At 54.7% G+C, this 16,320-nt stretch overlaps 1 protein-coding gene across 2 annotated transcripts in view; it reads right to left on the reverse strand.

The window, feature by feature from the left end:
• Window positions 1-16,320, reverse strand: part of ADAMTS10 (ADAM metallopeptidase with thrombospondin type 1 motif 10) — a 59,395-nt gene that overhangs the window by 4,644 nt on the left and 38,431 nt on the right. Inside the window, exons 13-20 of one of the 2 annotated variants that reach the window (XM_052801656.1) lie at window positions 13,158-13,303; window positions 12,657-12,720; window positions 11,681-11,783; window positions 4,705-4,838; window positions 3,708-3,831; window positions 3,067-3,147; window positions 1,468-1,631; window positions 914-1,040 (exon numbers count right to left, since the gene is read on the reverse strand). In XM_052801656.1, the coding sequence (XP_052657616.1) occupies window positions 914-1,040; window positions 1,468-1,631; window positions 3,067-3,147; window positions 3,708-3,831; window positions 4,705-4,838; window positions 11,681-11,783; window positions 12,657-12,720; window positions 13,158-13,303 (943 nt within the window). The remainder of the gene's footprint in view (window positions 1-913; window positions 1,041-1,467; window positions 1,632-3,066; window positions 3,148-3,707; window positions 3,832-4,704; window positions 4,839-11,680; window positions 11,784-12,656; window positions 12,721-13,157; window positions 13,304-16,320) is intronic. The other variant, XM_052801657.1, reaches the window with a different exon arrangement.

Consider the following 16,320-nt stretch of genomic DNA (forward strand, 5'->3'; position numbering starts at 1 on the left):
TAGCGCTGAGCCAGGCTGCAGGTACAAGCCCCACAGCTCTGCTCCTGCGTGGGCAATGTGATGGGGCAGCCACTTGTCACTGCACTTCATCAAGCCTGAATCTGCTGCTTTATTAATAACCAAGGCCTCCTTTGCCTCTAACATCTCCAGAAAAAAATGGAGTGAAGGCTCACCAGCCAGGGCAAGACCTGGTAGAGTTTGCAGAGGATGGAAGATCAAAGTGTCCCAAGGACCTCATCCTCAGATAAACCTGTTCTAACCTTGGTCTTGTGACACTTTCTGGGCAGTACTGGGGAACTAGCTGGAACAAGAGGTGGCAACCCTTTGTCGAGGCCTAGCACACAAAACCGGGCCAGGGCCCTTAGCTTTAAACAGGGAACATTATTAAGCCTTGCTTTTGAAAGTGCCTCTTTCTCCTGAATACCAGCTCAGTCACTCACAGCCACGTTCTCCAGAGCCACGAGACATGGTGCAAACCTTTGTGTCAATCCCCACAAGAACTAGCCCAAGGGATTCAGGAAAGCATCAGTGGTGGTATAGTTCACAGACATGTAGATCTGAAGGCCAGAGGGGCTGTTGTGACCAGCTAACCTGTTATGCATTGCACAAGTAAATGAATTCCAAGCATACCATGCCACCTTCCATCACTTCTACCACCTACACCTGCGGTCCAGCCAAAGAATGGCATCCAGGTTGTTTGCCCTGACACTCTGCCCACAAGATCATGCTAACTGACACCAGCTTGCATGTGGCTGAGTGCAGGGTGGGAATATGTAGAAACTTGAGAGCTTCTTCAGAGCAAAGCAGATGCTAACATCTGTGCGCTGCCTCATGTGGCCCAGACAGTGTGCATGGGAGTCACAGGAGGGCAGACACACGTGTTCCCCCCAGCCGACATGGGGTCAAACCTCACCCCCTGCACACAGCACTGAGCATTTGGTCCACGGGGTGTAGTGCCAGGAATACTGGTTCGAGGCATCCCTGCCAATGGGTGCATTGAACTTGTACCGGATCCCCTGCAGCTCTGTCCGCACAAGGACCTGTAAAGAAAGGCACCACCAAGGCATCAGTGCCACTGAAGTCCAGCATGGTTGTGACTGTCCAGATGGCATCCCACAACCTCAGGGCACTCTCTAAAACCCAGGGCAGCTGAAATCTCCCGCCCCGCTTCCCTTTCCAGTCCCTTCCAGCATTGACATGGCAGCCACCAGTGATGACAGTAGTGCAGCCATGAAGGTGACATGATCAGAGAAGAAGCTCCCGTGCACTTAAAGATTGAATCATTCCAAAGCCTGGCAGATTAGGGAGGGAGACCTGAGAATTTAGCCCAATTTACCCCTGCCCCTTTACTCCAGACAGCAAGGACAGGGACTGATTAGCTCCAATTCCCATCTAGTCACAGCAAGGTCTCTTTAGTCTAGACCGGGCCCATACCAGGTGGAGGTATGAAGGAACCATGTTACCAACCATGACAAAGAGGGTGATGTTGGTGGGTCCCAAGGCTTCCAGGGACTCAGGCTCCTCTGGGGATCTCCTGTAGTGGAATGTTGTGCCTGCAATGTCAAAGCGCCGCGGTGGGTCGATGGAGAGCTTCCCATTGATGTAATACTCGCCGCTCTCCCCTCTCAGTGCTGTGAGGACAGGGGAGCAAGGATTAGCAGAAAGGCTGAATGCACCTGTATCCAGCTTCGGCCAGGCGCTTCTCATCTGCCAGGCTCAGAGCACTGCTACAACGGAGGGTAAATATCATCAGCCTCATTTTACAGGGATGGAATAGGCAGGGCAAATAAAGTAGGTGCGTGGGTCAGGGTCACACAGAAAATCACTAGCAGAGGTGGGACCCATCATCTTGTCTCAGCCTGCCCGCCACCTCACTGGTGAAGGGTGATACTGTGGGGAGCTCAGCCAGCTACCCGGGGTGGTGATGGGGACAACTGGCAGTGTGACATGCTGTGGCCATGAAGCCACGCTCAAATCCAGCTGCGCAAACTGGGTCTTGGCAGCTGGGGCTACTGGAGGAGGCTGGTCCCCAGGAGCCTGGCTGTGGTTGCCCAAGCGAGTCGCTAGAGGGGGATCGGCTCGCTTGCTCGTCCCCACTCGCATTCCCACGCTCTCCCTGGTTGCTCTCTGCCACCAACACCGCGCTGGCGCCCAGCTCTGCGTCGCTCCTGCCCTCGCTGCTGGCAACGACCTCATTGCCATGATGGTCTGGGGCAGGGAGGATGCTTTGTACCGATGAGGATGCTCCCTCTGCTCCCACTGGGGTGCACGGACAGATGCTGGAGTGGGAGAGACTGGTGGCAGCAATCAATAGTGATATGAACTTGGGCTGTGCCTCCAGTGCACAGAAATCCAGTCTGGATGGACACGAGGAGTCCCCGGTATATGTGGGCCGGGTAGGGAGGGATGTCGGCATCTCCGAACCCAGCAAAGAGAGCTGGCCTGGAGGGATGCTGTCAGGAGAGCCCCGTTGTGATCTCCCACCAGTGCCAGCATCCAGGCAGGCTCCAGCTCCTGCAGAGCCACTGCAGAGGCACCCAGCAGCAAGCCAGCAGTGAGCACCCCCCCCATGATCACTGTCGATGGCTTGGAGGACAGGGGAAAGAAAAAAGCCCATTGTAAAAATGAGCTAGAGTCTGGCTGGAAAATTAAGCCCAAGGAAAATGTGAGCAGGTCTATTTTTAATTCCCAGCCCAACATGCTGGCGGAGGGGGGAATGCCAAGGAGCCACAGACAGCGCCAGGAACGGCGGGGTGTGGGGTTTGCTCAGGGTTACACTGCTGAAGAGTGAGCGCAGGACAGAGGCAGCGCTGCAGCGAGACAGGGGCTGTGCGGGCCACACTGTTACTGTTACTGCGGACCCACGCTAGCCTGGGACACGCTGCCCTGTCAGCAGGCCCGCTGCCTTCCTCTGCCCCCAACCCCAAGCTGGGACCCCCAACCCCATCCTCTGCTGCAGTGAGAGGTTCTCCTTGCTGGGCCTTTCCCACGCCCAATTAACTGCAGGGAAATGGCAGACCAAGGGGTGTCTGGCTGGGATTTCAGTATCCCCCAGCCCCATCTCACCTAGGTAGTTGATGGAGAGGTTCAGCTCCCGGATGTCGATGTGGACGGAGCCCTTGGGAATCTGGATCACCTCCTCGTAACCTGTGAGACAACCCGGGGCTGGTGAGCAGTGATGCTCAGCCTCCGAGCCCGGAGCCAACCCTGCCCTGGGCTGGATGGGAGTGTGTGCCACCCTGTTACCCATGGGTTAAACACTAAATGAGATGCTGGCAGTGCAGAGGTGTTCGTGCAGCCACCCACCGCAATTAAACGGAAAAAGCACTATGGCCCGCCAGGACAGTGGCTTGCTTGCTTTGCAGTGCAGGCTTTCGTGATCGGACCAGCCATGCTGGGGAGGTGCTGTGGAGCTGGGATCTCCATGGGCATCTCCACAGCCTGGCTTGAGGGCAGCATAAGCTGCGGAGGAGGGAAGGAGCTTGGTGCTCTGTGCCAGGGACTTGGGTGCCAGGGGTGGCTGGGGCACAGCTTGGTTGGTGAACAGGAGTGATTTGCTCCCTGCTTGCAGCCTGGTCCTACCCTCTGGGGTGTTTCTCCGGGATATGTCCCTGCCTGTCCTGCACATCCCCAGGAGGAGGTGAAATTGAGGAGGGACTTGAGGGTGGGTGACGCTGGCTGCGCTGGCCAGGCCGCTTGCTCCCTACCTCCCTCCGGCAGAGACTGGTTGAAGACGCCCTCAACGGTCTCACAGGAGCTGCCGTCTCCCCCACACACGCGACACTTGTCCTCCTTTGAGTCAGAGCCCAGGACACGGTCACAGCCCACATGCTGGAGGAAGGAGCAGCAGGGAATTAGCCGTCCTGGTGGGGCCTTGTCCTTCCCACACCTGACCTGCAGCATCCCAGGGAGCCCATCCCTGGGCTCCACCTCACTCCCCTCCATTGCACCGTACAGCAGGCAGCGCTCAGCAACATCGCCTCTGCCCAGCCCCATCTTTCTGCCACTCCTCTCCAGGGACAGCCCTGGGATGTCTCTCTCCAGGGCTGGGGGGGGGTGAACGCAGAAATCCTGTGACTGTAAGGCAGAGATCAGGGTGCCTGCACTGAGCTGGTGGAGCTGCAGCAGCCCAAGGAGAGCTGTGTCTCTGCAGCACCAGCATCGCGGTAGAGAGCCCATGTGAAGCCTCTGGCTCTGCCCTGCTGCCACAGTACGTGGGCTAGCAAGTGGGTTACCAGCACAGCTGTAGCTGCCTATGGTGCAATCTCTGCCTTTGTTCCACAGTATGTTCAGCCCCATAGAGAAAAAAAGATCCCAGAGACACAGGAAGGGAGACAGACAGAGACAGAGAGGGAGCCTGTCTTCCTGCCTGCTGGGGGACATTTGCCACTCCCACAGCGCTTTCTTATAATTAAACTTTTATAGCCCTCCAGATCCCATTTCAAGGGAAGTATCAAGTGCCTGGGGCTACATAGGCTGTAAATGCAGAGACGCATTGCTAACGCAGGCCAATGTGGCAACCGGTGCATGGAGAGCGGAGAGGCAAAAGTCCAGAGGTGGATGTGCTCCTGCTCCCACAGGTCAACCAGGAGCCCAGGCAGAAGGATGCCTGTGTCTGTGTGGGCGGGTGGAGGGCAGCACTCCCCTGCCCAAGGGCCTGCCCTTGCTTTCCCATCCCGAGTCTGTCCTAGACCCCGGCAGCACCTTGCACTCCCCGTTGACGCAGATATCGTTGGAGTCCTGCCGGCACGGTGTCCCGTCCACCACGGCTGCAGCTCGTTCTGTGTAGAAGTTGAAGCCCTCGGCCAGGCAGTTGAGGGAACAGGCTTTCACACCCCCTGGGAAAGAAGCAGAGGTTCAAATGATGCCGCCAAGGAGAGAGAGGAAAGATGTGGAGAGCCAGACCTGGATAACAGCTGCCTTACCCTCAGCCTCCCCATGCCTCCGTCCTGTGCCTGGCCCACTGCACAGCTCCAGATGCTCAGGAGAATGTCCCTGTCTGTCCCTGCCAGGCAGAGGGACCCAGGCACCTTCCTTATTGATCAGCACTGAGTCAAGACCCTTGAACTGGACACCGACACACAGTAAGACATTGTGCCTTCTGCACAGCCTGGGAAACATGGGCTGTATGTGACGGGGAAGGAAACAAACTGACTTGGTCTTACCTGGTGTCGGTCACTCCTGGGTCTCCTGGCACTTTACAAGGGCTGTCGACACCCTTGTGCCCATTTTACAGACAGGGAAACTGAGGCAGCAGCTCTTAAGCAACTTGTCCAAAGTTTTTCAGCTCCTAGACCAGTTACTAGGCCAGAGCAACCCTTTCTTTCTGTTCAAGGCTGGTGGATACTGAGTCCTTCACAGCAAAGACGATGACAGCAGCGTGAGGCCAAAGGGGAAGGATGCTCAAGCTATAGCTAAACTACCAGCTTCCCAACACCCCTTGCCAAAGCACCGTCTAAGGAAGAGAGACTGGATATCTGTATATTGGCTTATGGTGCCTGGGAACAGGATGTGGGACTGGTTATGGAAGGAGACACCTGAGCAGAGCAGTTTCCTGCCTCCTGTCATTGGATTTTATCAAATGCTGGTGCAGATTGTGGCATTTGCTGCGTCTACTGAGCATCCCAAGGAGACCCAACAGCCTGCATGACCCTGGCAGAAAGATGCATGCCTGAGCTGTGGCAGTTCACTCCTGCAGGCACCGGCAACAGTTGTGAGCCATGTGCCAGAGGTGGGAAGCACCTAGGTCGGGAGCAACTGAAATCTGCAAAACTTGCAACTTGATACAGCACATCAAATGGGCAGATGGAGGGGAGGGGTGGCCCAGCTGTGCCTCGGAGCACCCGAACACAGCTGGGGGGAAGAAAGAGCAAAGCCAGGAGAGGGAGGAACAGGAGGAGACATGAGAGGGGAATTCAGCAGCTTGGAGGCATGCTGTCGAGCAGGATGCCTGGACAAGCCCCTAGAGAAGGTGCTCGATCAACCCTCCCCCTGGAGAGCCAACCCTTTCTGCAGCACCTCGGGCTCTCTCCTGCCTGGCGAGGGAGCTCCAGGGCCACCGAGGGTGACAGCGCAGGCATGACCCCGAAAACTCACAGCCATCTAACCACAGCATGCCTGAGCCCCTGGTCTGTCCAGCCAGACCTCAGGTGCAAAACATCACCAGCACGGCAAGAAAACATGAGTCACGAGGGACCTATGCTGGCTGCAGAATCTTCCAGCTTGGAGAGAGAGTGCCACCGAGTCCCACCAGCAACTGCACACCCCACGCATTAAACTGTCCCACCAGCCTGGGAGAGGGGCTTGTGCTGGCCCTTCCCGAGATGTATCTGTGATTTAGCCAGTGCTTGCTGGCTTGGGAGCATCTCTCCTGCTGGTGGCCTCGCTCCTGGCAGCCCAGCCGTGTGCTCCGTCGGCTGCGTGGGACCCTTCATCCCTGCTCACATGCAGCTCTAAGGCCGCGCTCAATCCTGCCATCACTGGAGTGCAGGGCAGACTATGCAATGAAGCAGAGTTGAGAAACAGCCAGAAACTTGGGCTTTTGTTTCAGAGTTCTCAGACGGGTTTGCTAAGCTATTCACACGCACTCCCTATTCCCTTCCTTGTCTCCAGCTACAAGGAAAAGCAAGACCCACTGCAGACACCTTGCTGCAGTTCCCTGGTGGGCAGCCAATCCCTGCCACAGCCTGTTTCTGCCTCTCTGCCAGCCCTGGTTCCATTTTAGTAGCTCCCAATCAGCTGCACGATCCTACTTTCTATCATAACTCCTCACCGCTGCTGCCCTATGCCCAGCCTCCTCCAGCAGCAAGCAGCCCTGAGTGTAATCATCACAGCCTTGAAAGAGGAGCCCGCAGGGAAAACTGGAATAAAAAAATATAACAAGTCAGAGGAAAAATAAAAAAAAAAGAAAGAAAAGAGAGAAAATAGAAGATTGGGGATTGGCGGTATGAGGCCATATTTCTTCCTTTGCCTTAAGTGCCTGACTTTGTTACTGGGCTGCAAAAATGGTGTGAGAGCATGAACTCAGCTCATTGCAGAGCGAGGGGTGTCCACAGGGGTTTCCTCATTGCCCTCCCCTTGCTGGAGCTCAGGAGGATCCATGTGTGTGCACATATGTGCATGCACACTTAAATCCCTAACAATTTAACCTTCTTTTGAGGTGAGATAGCAGAGATGGAGGAAAGCGTGTGGAAGAGAGCAAGCCCTCAATGCTGGGACAGTTGCCCCAGTTCCAGCCTGTCACTGGCAAAGACCCATCACTGCTGATGCAGGCCCTGTATCCCGGTGGCTCCAAGCATCTCATGTGCACAGAGGGAGCCTGGGTAGCAACTGCTGAGCAGGGGGAACTCAGCACCCATCACCTTCCTGCCTGCAAGAGCTGACAGCGGGTGCTGGACTTGAGGGTCCATGCATAAAGCTGGGACTTGGGGTCCTGTGGTCATGCTGCCACACAGCTGCTGCTCCACGTCGGACAAATCCCTACTGGCTCTCCTCATCCGGCCACTTAGGAAAGGCTTGCAGATGGAGAATTTCTGCCCTTAAAAGAAAAAGTCCTATGGAACAGAAATGGGGAGAGGGAGAATGAAGGAGGAGAGGGAGAGAGAAGGACAACCTTGCATTGGTAGCTGCATCCTGACTGCAACTGCTCCAGCGAGCCAGCTGGGCCACCTGAGCTCAGGACCAGTCTCCAACACACCTTCCCTGGTGACAATTTCCAGGCAGGATTTGCCTTTGGCAGCCAGGTCACCCTCCCACTGATCAGAGGAAAGGGGGGCTGGAATCACTGCCCAGTGTCTGTTGGGAACTGCAGTTTCCTTGGTGCTCAGCTGGCCAAGAGGTACTCAGATGGTCTGGGCATCACCTTGTCCTTGTTAAGGTGGTTCCTTAAAAAGGCAACTTTCTAAAGCCCTAGACCAGTGACAACTCCGTGTCCCCACAACAGCAACACTGACCACAGCAAACAGGGTGAATTTCAGACCCCAGAAAGATCCTTTGAAACAGCACGACACGCCTTGACATTCCTGGAGATGGGAATTAAGGACTGTATTTTCAACAGCAGCCAGGATCCAGACCCTCCTCTCCCAGCACGTGAACTATCTGGTGGGAGCTGCACTTTTTGGGGTGGAAGCGTTAGGTCTGGCCGAGCAAGGCAGTGCTCTACGTCCTCCCAGGCCAGCTCACTGCTGCCCAGTGATACCCACATCCACAGGGCACAAGTGGGATCCTCAGCGCAAGCCCCATGGGGCATTTGGCAGGAAAGAGGCAGGAGAGGCTCTACAGTGCCTGTTGTCACCTGTGCAAGGTGGGTCCACCACCATGGGAGAAGAGCCCACTTCCACAGAAAGAGTGGGACCCCCTTAGCCTGCCCACTGCTTAGTGAATGTTACTATTAATTGACTGGGAAACAAGCAGCAGACAAGACCATACAACCCTATAGAGCACAGGGCCTGACATAAACACTGTGCAGGTCCCCAGTCCCCTGCTCCCAGAGGCAAACCCCCCATGTCATGCATGGGCCCACAGAGAGCTGCCCACCCTTCGCTTTGGGCTGAGTAGTCCAAGGTACTGCTTTTAATCTTTAATATAGCTATTAAAATAGAATAGAATAGAATATTTTCAGTTGGCTACGCAGTGCCTCAGAGGATGTTTTGCTCCTCCTGCCTGCCCTGTCCCATAGAGGAATTAAAGCGCATTACAATTTATGATGAGCAATCTCCTGTTTTCTGTAAGCCCCTGCTCCTCCCCATCTCTCTCCCAGCCCCGTGAGCTGCTCCACTCTCCCTTGGCTCTTGCATCCGCCAAGAGCAAAATGAATAACTAAGCGAATAAAGCAAAATAAACAAACAATTAAAGCCGCGTTCCACGAGGTATCTGCTGACTGTTGAGCTCTGAAAGGCTGAGCTCAGCGCTTCTTGCTGGGGCTGTGTCTTGCGATCCCGGGGTCTGGGCTCCAGGACTGTTATAAATCACCTCCAGGAAAACACGCTGTACCAGCCCTGTGCAAAACCCAACCTCAACTTGCCAGTGACCCGGTGGCTGGCGTCAGGCTTTCAGTGGGTGGCTCCTTCCCTTCCCAAAATCCCTGCGGGATCGGTGTCCTCCCCCATCCAAGCCAGCAGGGTACTCTTTGTCTTCAGGGTGGGGGTGCTTCGTGCCTAGGACACTTCCCTGAACCGACGTGGGGCCAGTGCCTGATGGGCAAATGGCACAAGCACCCCTGCACCACCGCATCTTTCGGCAAGGGGGTGGCTCAATTGTGCAGTGCCAAAGGCAGCAGCTGAACTGAGCAGGGAAAGAGGCTCAGCAGAGGGCCAGGGTGGTGAATGGCTCCCGAAGCAGGGACACGTGCCCAAAAGCAACCTGAAGAGCAGGTATGCTACCAGCTGGAGGGCGGAATGCCCGGGGACGAGGCTGCCAACAGGGATGGATCCTGGGGGCTGCTTGTGCCAGTAGGGAGGGAGGGACTGATGTGCGCCACTCCAGAGCAATCTGGGCACCACTGGAAGAGCCCAGGAGGGACTGAGGGAGATGATAGCCAGCCCTCATTGCCTCCCCGATGCTGGGGTAGGGATGCCTTCTAGCACAGGGGCTGCAGGGAGAAAACATGGGTCCTGAGAGCAAAACACGCGGCAAGGGCAAGACAAGAGGGGGCTGTTCCCTGGGGGTCTGATCTATGACATGGAGAGGGTGGAGGTGCAAGGGACGCTCCCTGCCTCCCCCACACATGTACCTCTGACACCAAGTATCACAAAATTCTGCAGGAAAGTGAAGATGCAAGTACTCATGCTGGTAAAGTCATAGTCATAGAATCACAGAGAGGTTTGGGTTGGAAGGGACCTTCAAAGACCATCTAGTCCAACCCCCACCCCTTGCCGTGGGCAGGGACATCTTCCACTAGATCAGGTTGCTCAAACCCCGTCCAATCTGACCTTGAAAACTTCCAGGGATGAGGCACCCACAACTTTTCTGGGCAACCTGTTTCAGTGTCTCACCACCCTCATCATACACCATTTCTTCCTTATGCCCCCTCTAAACCTACCCTCTTTCTGTTTAAGACTGTTGCCCCTTGTCCTGTCACTACAGGCCTTGGTAAAATGTCTCTCTCCATCTTTCTTATAAGCCCCCTTTACGTCTTGAACAGCTGCAATCAGGTCTCCCCAATCCTGACCAGAGCATCCAGATTTGGGCAAAGAATTTTGTAGGTGGAGGGGAACAGTGATGACACCTTAGCACCTCCACAGTCCCAACTGATCTGAGGGTCCAGTGTGGACAGCCCATGCCATGAAGAGTTGATTCTGCTAATCCCAGCTGACAGCTCCCAGGCAGGTGGGTGTCAGCACACATGATTTCTTGAGAGCTGGGAGATGGCCACTCTGCTGGCCAGGGGCTTGGCTCCCAGAACAGGCTGAGGAGCTGCAGCTTCCAGCACCTCTCTACTCAAGTGAATGTGCCTCAGTTTCCCTACCTGGGCCACCTCAGAGGAAGATGGTGATACCCTTTGACACTGAATAAACAAAACATAACTGCTAAACAGCATGGCTCCTCGTGACCATTACCCACAGCCAACCTGGAGAGCTGAGACAGGTTGCTCCCAGATCCCTTCAAGACACGATCATGCCAACGCTCACAGCCTCCTGTTCATCACCTTATTTTATGGAAGAGGAAGCTGAAGCAGAGGGAGAGGAAGGGGCTTTTTTTGAAAGCCAAAGCGAAAATCCATGTCAGAGCCAGATTACAATTCAAGGGCTGATGTTCAACTGGCCAACCGTCCCCTGGACTCAAACCACTGGGCCATGCCTGGAGAAGAGAGAGGTCTGAGCAAGGGCAGATCCAGCCTGCGGGGCTGTCTTCCACCTTGGCATCCATTGGGGTCTTTGTGTGACTTACTGCTTTGCAATTTTATTACATTTTTATTGATCCATCCCCTGCAGCCTCAGCACATCTGCTCCAGCTGCAGGAGCCCCGCTGGGAGGTGTGCTTATTTACACAGCTGTGAAGGATTTCCCCAGTCAAGTTCATTAACTACATGAAGGAGACGCGCTGTTCTTTCTCATTATTAAGAGATTTCTGCCACAGAAGCCTCCTCCCGCCTCCTCTCCTCGCTAGACACTTCTGCAGGACACAGAAGGACTGACCTCGGGAAGAGGGGAGCACTGCTCTTTGGAGGATCCATCAGTTCGCATCCCTTCTGCCTGTGCAGGAGCTGGAAGCTTTACCTGCCTGTGCAGAGAGGGCTGCCCTGTTTTCTCCCCATCAGGTACCAGACACTAACAACTCCTTTTTCTTGTCTTCCTCTTTGCTCCCTCAGCAGTTAAGGAAACAGACTTGAGGAAAGAAGCTAACAGCTCCAATGCTGCTGGGATTGTTTCTGGCAGAGCAATGAAGTTAAAGGGCAATAGTACAGGGGTAAGTGACTCAGGATGGGGGGCATGGCAGGATGGTCATGGGACAGGCACCTGGAGGGATGCACATCGATCCGCAGTCGTGCAAGGGGGAGGCAGCACGCCCCAGGAACACGTAGTGGGCAGCCTGCGGGAACTGGGCTAGCGGAGGTGGTGACTAACTGCCCACCAGACCATGAGACCTGTCCTTGCAGAGAGTGGGGGACAGCAAAGCCATGCACAGCCCTGAGCCAATTCTGCCTGAGCCAAGGGATGCTCAGCCCAGCCCCAGCACTCACCTCCACGGTACGTCTTCCAGGTGTAGTACTTCCCTCGGAAGGGGACGTTATCGAATTCGGCACACTGCAGCTCTCGGAAGTCCTGGGAGCCCGGCGGGCAGTCCTGCAGCCACACAGCCAGCAATCAGTGTGTTGGCAGGAGCAGCCTGCCTTATCAGCTAGGAGGGCAGGAGCTGCTACAGAGCTCCCAGCTGCAACTAACACCAGCCCTTCAAGGAAATGGACACCAGCCCTGACAACTGGACACTGCTACAGTATGGCAGAAACATCCTTTCTGCAAAGCTAAACACTATTTGAAGATGAACGGCATGAGCCCTTGGGCCCCAGCTTGTCTGTCTGCAGATGCAACACTTGCTCTTGTGAGCAGTCCTTTAAAAGCTAGGTGCAAAGCCCAGGGGAAGCAATGGGGAGCCATTTATTTTCCTCACTACCAGCCTGCGGATGTTAAAGCTACCATTTCCCAGGTCCAAAGCTTCATTGATCTTCCCTGCAGCACAGCTATTTCTCTGCTCCCCTTGAGGTTTAACCCTGGGAAGCAGGGTGCTATACCGCATTTCATGAGCCACTCTCACCTGACCAGACCTGCACTTGCAGTGTGCGAGAGGCAATCGCTGTCATGTCAGTGCTGGAAGCCTCTGATCTCTCCTCCTTTGCCCTGTTATCTTTTCGGGCCCCTTCTTGATGCCGAAGCCCTGCAGGGACGTACCGCCCACCCGCCTTCTGAGCCAGCTTGCAGCCGGTGCAGGCGTGCATCGTCCTGTTTGGCTTTCCCCATCGCAGGATCGCTGCCGGCACAGTGTGGCTCACCCCTACCCAGCCGCCTCCTCCTGTGGGTCCCACAGCTGCACATAACGCCCCACATCCATACAGAGAGGGCTCATCCCCACCTCCTTGTTGTGACACAGCGCTGCCTGCCCCACTGGCAAAGCCCTGCTAGCCCACCACTGCTCCTCTCCCCGAGCCTGGCAGTACTCACATCGGTGTTGCAGGACCGGTACCGTTTCCGCTCTCCCAGGCAGTACTTTCCTCCGATTGTGGGCCTGCCAAACCAGGAACAAGATGGGAGAACCAGCTTAGGGCAGCGAGCCACGTTTGTGGCAGGTGGCTGCCCCAAGTTTGCAGGAGCACCATGCCTTTTCGCAACCCTGCTCTGCTGCAAGGATGGATCCCGCCTGGAGGGGCTGCTGCAGAAGTGCAGTGCCCCAGCTGACTTCACACGCTCAGCTGCAAGTGCACAGCGGAGTTGTACAAGTGGCTTTGGGTCTGTGGCTGCAGACCCAACACCAAAGCAAGAGCACCTAGCTGCTGTGAGAGCAGGACATGGGATTTGCATGCAGGAGCCAAGATCTTCCCAGGAACTGAGTGCAGAGCTGCACAGGCACCTGGCTGCTGCCTTCCCCATTGACCTGAACAGTGATGCCGTACAGCCAGGACAAGGCAGGGCCATGCCAACACGACCACACACATGTACACCTACCGCGGGCTGTCACAATGGCGAATGGATGACGATACGCCTCCGCCGCACGTCCTGCTGCACTCTCCCCAGGACGACCAGGCTCCCCAGGCACCATCCACCCCCTCCGGTCGGGTGCCAAAAGGCACACACTCCCTTTTGTAGCACCACTGTGGAAAGACAGCTTTAAACACCCTGAGCACAAGGTCTCCTCCTCCCAGAGCGCTCCCCAGCCTCCATCAGATATGGCAGCCAGTTCAGGGCTGGGATCTGATTTGATCCTGTGAAATCTGAACTCAGAGCTGCGCTGGCCTTGGAGCCAAGTTCTCCATTGCAGAGGGCATTCTCCTCTCCCTGGGTACCCTCTCCTCTGAGTCACTCTGTCACCATTTGCACACGCTGCGTACTCGGGGTTCACAGGGGTGGTGGGACCAGTGGCCCCCCCTCCCAAACCCCAGTGCACCATCCTGTGGGGAAGACAGCCATGGGCAAGTGGGTCACATTCCCACTTCTCCTCTAAAGAGGTCCTGGGCACTTGGGTCAATCAGGGTGACACGTTGTGAACAGGGACATGTAAAAGCACACACCTCACTGCCTATAAAAGCATGCGGCAGTGAGTCCCAGGTGGGACTTGGACTGGAGCTGCTGCTGCTGGGCAGCAGGGCCAGGATCCCTGGGGGGCACGGACACCTCCACCGCCAGCTGCTCCCTCCCAGGATGGAGTGAGTTTTGTATGTGTACTTGGAGCTCAAGTTGTGGTTAATATGTTAAAATGACCCGATCTGCAAAGGGTCCAGGTTAAAATAAAGTTTTGATTGTAATAACAACGTTGTTGTGTCATTGTTCTGCTGAGGATCCTTAAAGAATCCGCCTGCCCCCATCCTATTGGGTGACAGATGCTCACAGAAACTTGCCTATGAAATATTTCCCTTGGACCTGGAAAGCGTCCTGCACCCCCTGGAGTCAACAGTGATGCAAGGAACGGGACACTGCCAGACCTGCTGCCGTTCTCCGGGCACGGTGCCGGACACCATGCCTCAGGGGCTGAGATAATCCCAGGAAGGAAGAAACCGCTGTGCGCTCCTTCCAGGGGCTGATAACCCACCCTGGAGCTGCTGGCACGGCCTCTCCCAGCTCTTTCTAAGCCAGGCTCTCCATGGGCAGCAACAGCCAGCAGGGAAAAATGAACCATGACCTCCCAGGACACTCAGCTAGTGACCTCCTTGCACACCAGTGCCTTTCCAAAGGTGAGGACCCATGCAGAGGAGATCCTCTGCAGGCACAGCCTTTCTGGTGTCCCTGCTGTTGCTCCAGACTGGAGGTACTGGAGCAGCTGCTTCTGCAGGCAGGGCCCAGGAGCCTGACCAGCCCCTGCAAACCCCGCCATGCACTCAGGGCTCCTGCGAGCATCAGCGATGGGCTCTGACCTTGCACGCTGGCTGCTGGGAGCAGACCCTGGCTCGCTCTCCTGCAGCAAGCACAGACATGTGCTGGCTGTGAGACCAGATATGAGCTGGGGGCATGTGGGAAGGGAGGATGTGTAATGAAAGGCATCCTCACAGGGTGTGCTGATCATAACCTGTGTAACAAGTGCTTGATTAATGAAAATTAAAAAAAAAAAAGAGAAAAGAAAACCAAAACAGGCAGGGAAGGAGCCAGCAAGACAGTGAACCTGCTATCTGAGCAGCCAGGCTGCTGGGGGCACCCCTAAGGCAGCAGAAACTACCACCAGATCCAGGCCTGAAGTCACTCACTGTGGGTTGTTGGGGTAAAACAGGTGAAGCCATAACAACCACAGGGAATCAGTGAAAAAAAAAAAAAAAAAGGAGAATCTGGGAGGAAGAAACTACCAGAGGTCTGGGATGCGGGCACCACCCAACAGAGCTTGGCTCAGTCTTCCCCCCACACTGCTTCCCCAGCTGGGTGGCAGAGCTCAGAAACTCACCCTATCTCTCCTTTAATCTTACATACCTTAAATAGCTTCTATGCCCTGATCCTTCCCTCTGCTCTTCCCAGCTAGAAAGGGAGAAGCCAGGGAACACCTCAGAGAGCTTCTCCAGCCAAGGGTTGAGGTCTGAGGGCTCACCTGGCCGGCAAGCGCAGGGGCCACCAGCCAGGAGCTCCAGCTGGTGAAGGTGTAGAAGCTTAATAGAAAGGTGCATCTTCTTCCACCCAAGGATATCAAGTCACTTCTGAAGCATGAATTAATACCAAAGGATAAACAGAGGCACAGGAAGGTAACTGGGGGTTCAAACTGAGTCAGTATCTTCACTGGGAATAGCTCCCATGAGTCCTGGGCACTGTGACTGCTTGTCACTTCACTTCTCTTAGGACTTTTGAAGAACTCTGGTTAAAAAACAACTAGTAAGTGGGGGCAAAAAGAGATATTTAAAAGCTGGTAAAAAAAGATGACTAGTAGAAAAAAATTGCCATTGTATCTGGTGAATCAGGGGATTGTTTGATTGCATCAGGGATGTTCAGCCCCAGGAGCTACATACTCCTTTTCGATCTAATTTCCAGCAGAACTAAGATGACTGTTTGCAAAGAATAATGCATTTGTCAAAGCCATCCTCTTTCCTGCACATCAGCTTCTCCAGCTTCCTAAGAATTTGAAATTATTCTTTAATTTCTTAGGAATTATTTTTCCTCTAGTGGAAAAACACATGCCCATTTAATGGAGAATGTCCCAGCCCCGATTCTCCATTGTCCTAATTATTACTCAGTTTGCAAAGGCACTTTGTTTTAACAGCACTACACACTCGCTTTATATTGGAGCAAATGGGTGTAGGAGGTGCAGGGAACAAAGCGGTATGAAAAATCAAGTCAAAATTCAATTTCAAAATATGTGGTGATGAAAAATCCTACCCTCCTCTCTCAACTGAGTCTGAAAAATGAAGGTTTCATCATATCTAGCCTTGCAAGGCAATTTTTCACAAGTTCCTCTGAAAGCATGTTACAAACCCACTGTCCCTTCTGGGGAAAAGGGCAAAAATCGCTTTTCTCAGGACAGCCAGGAGACCTCAGCAGACCTGAGAACAAGATGTTCATCTACAGCATATGGCATTGCTTGAGGTCACCTTACTGTGCCTCCTAGGTGAGACCAAGAAGCTCACTGGAGCAGGGACTTCATATTCTGCATTTCCAGCAATATGCAAGATGATCTGTACTTCGGGGTGATTACGGACCC

This window comes from Harpia harpyja, chromosome 11, assembly GCF_026419915.1.
Source record: "Harpia harpyja isolate bHarHar1 chromosome 11, bHarHar1 primary haplotype, whole genome shotgun sequence".
In the NCBI taxonomy this organism is placed as follows: domain Eukaryota; kingdom Metazoa; phylum Chordata; class Aves; order Accipitriformes; family Accipitridae; genus Harpia; species Harpia harpyja.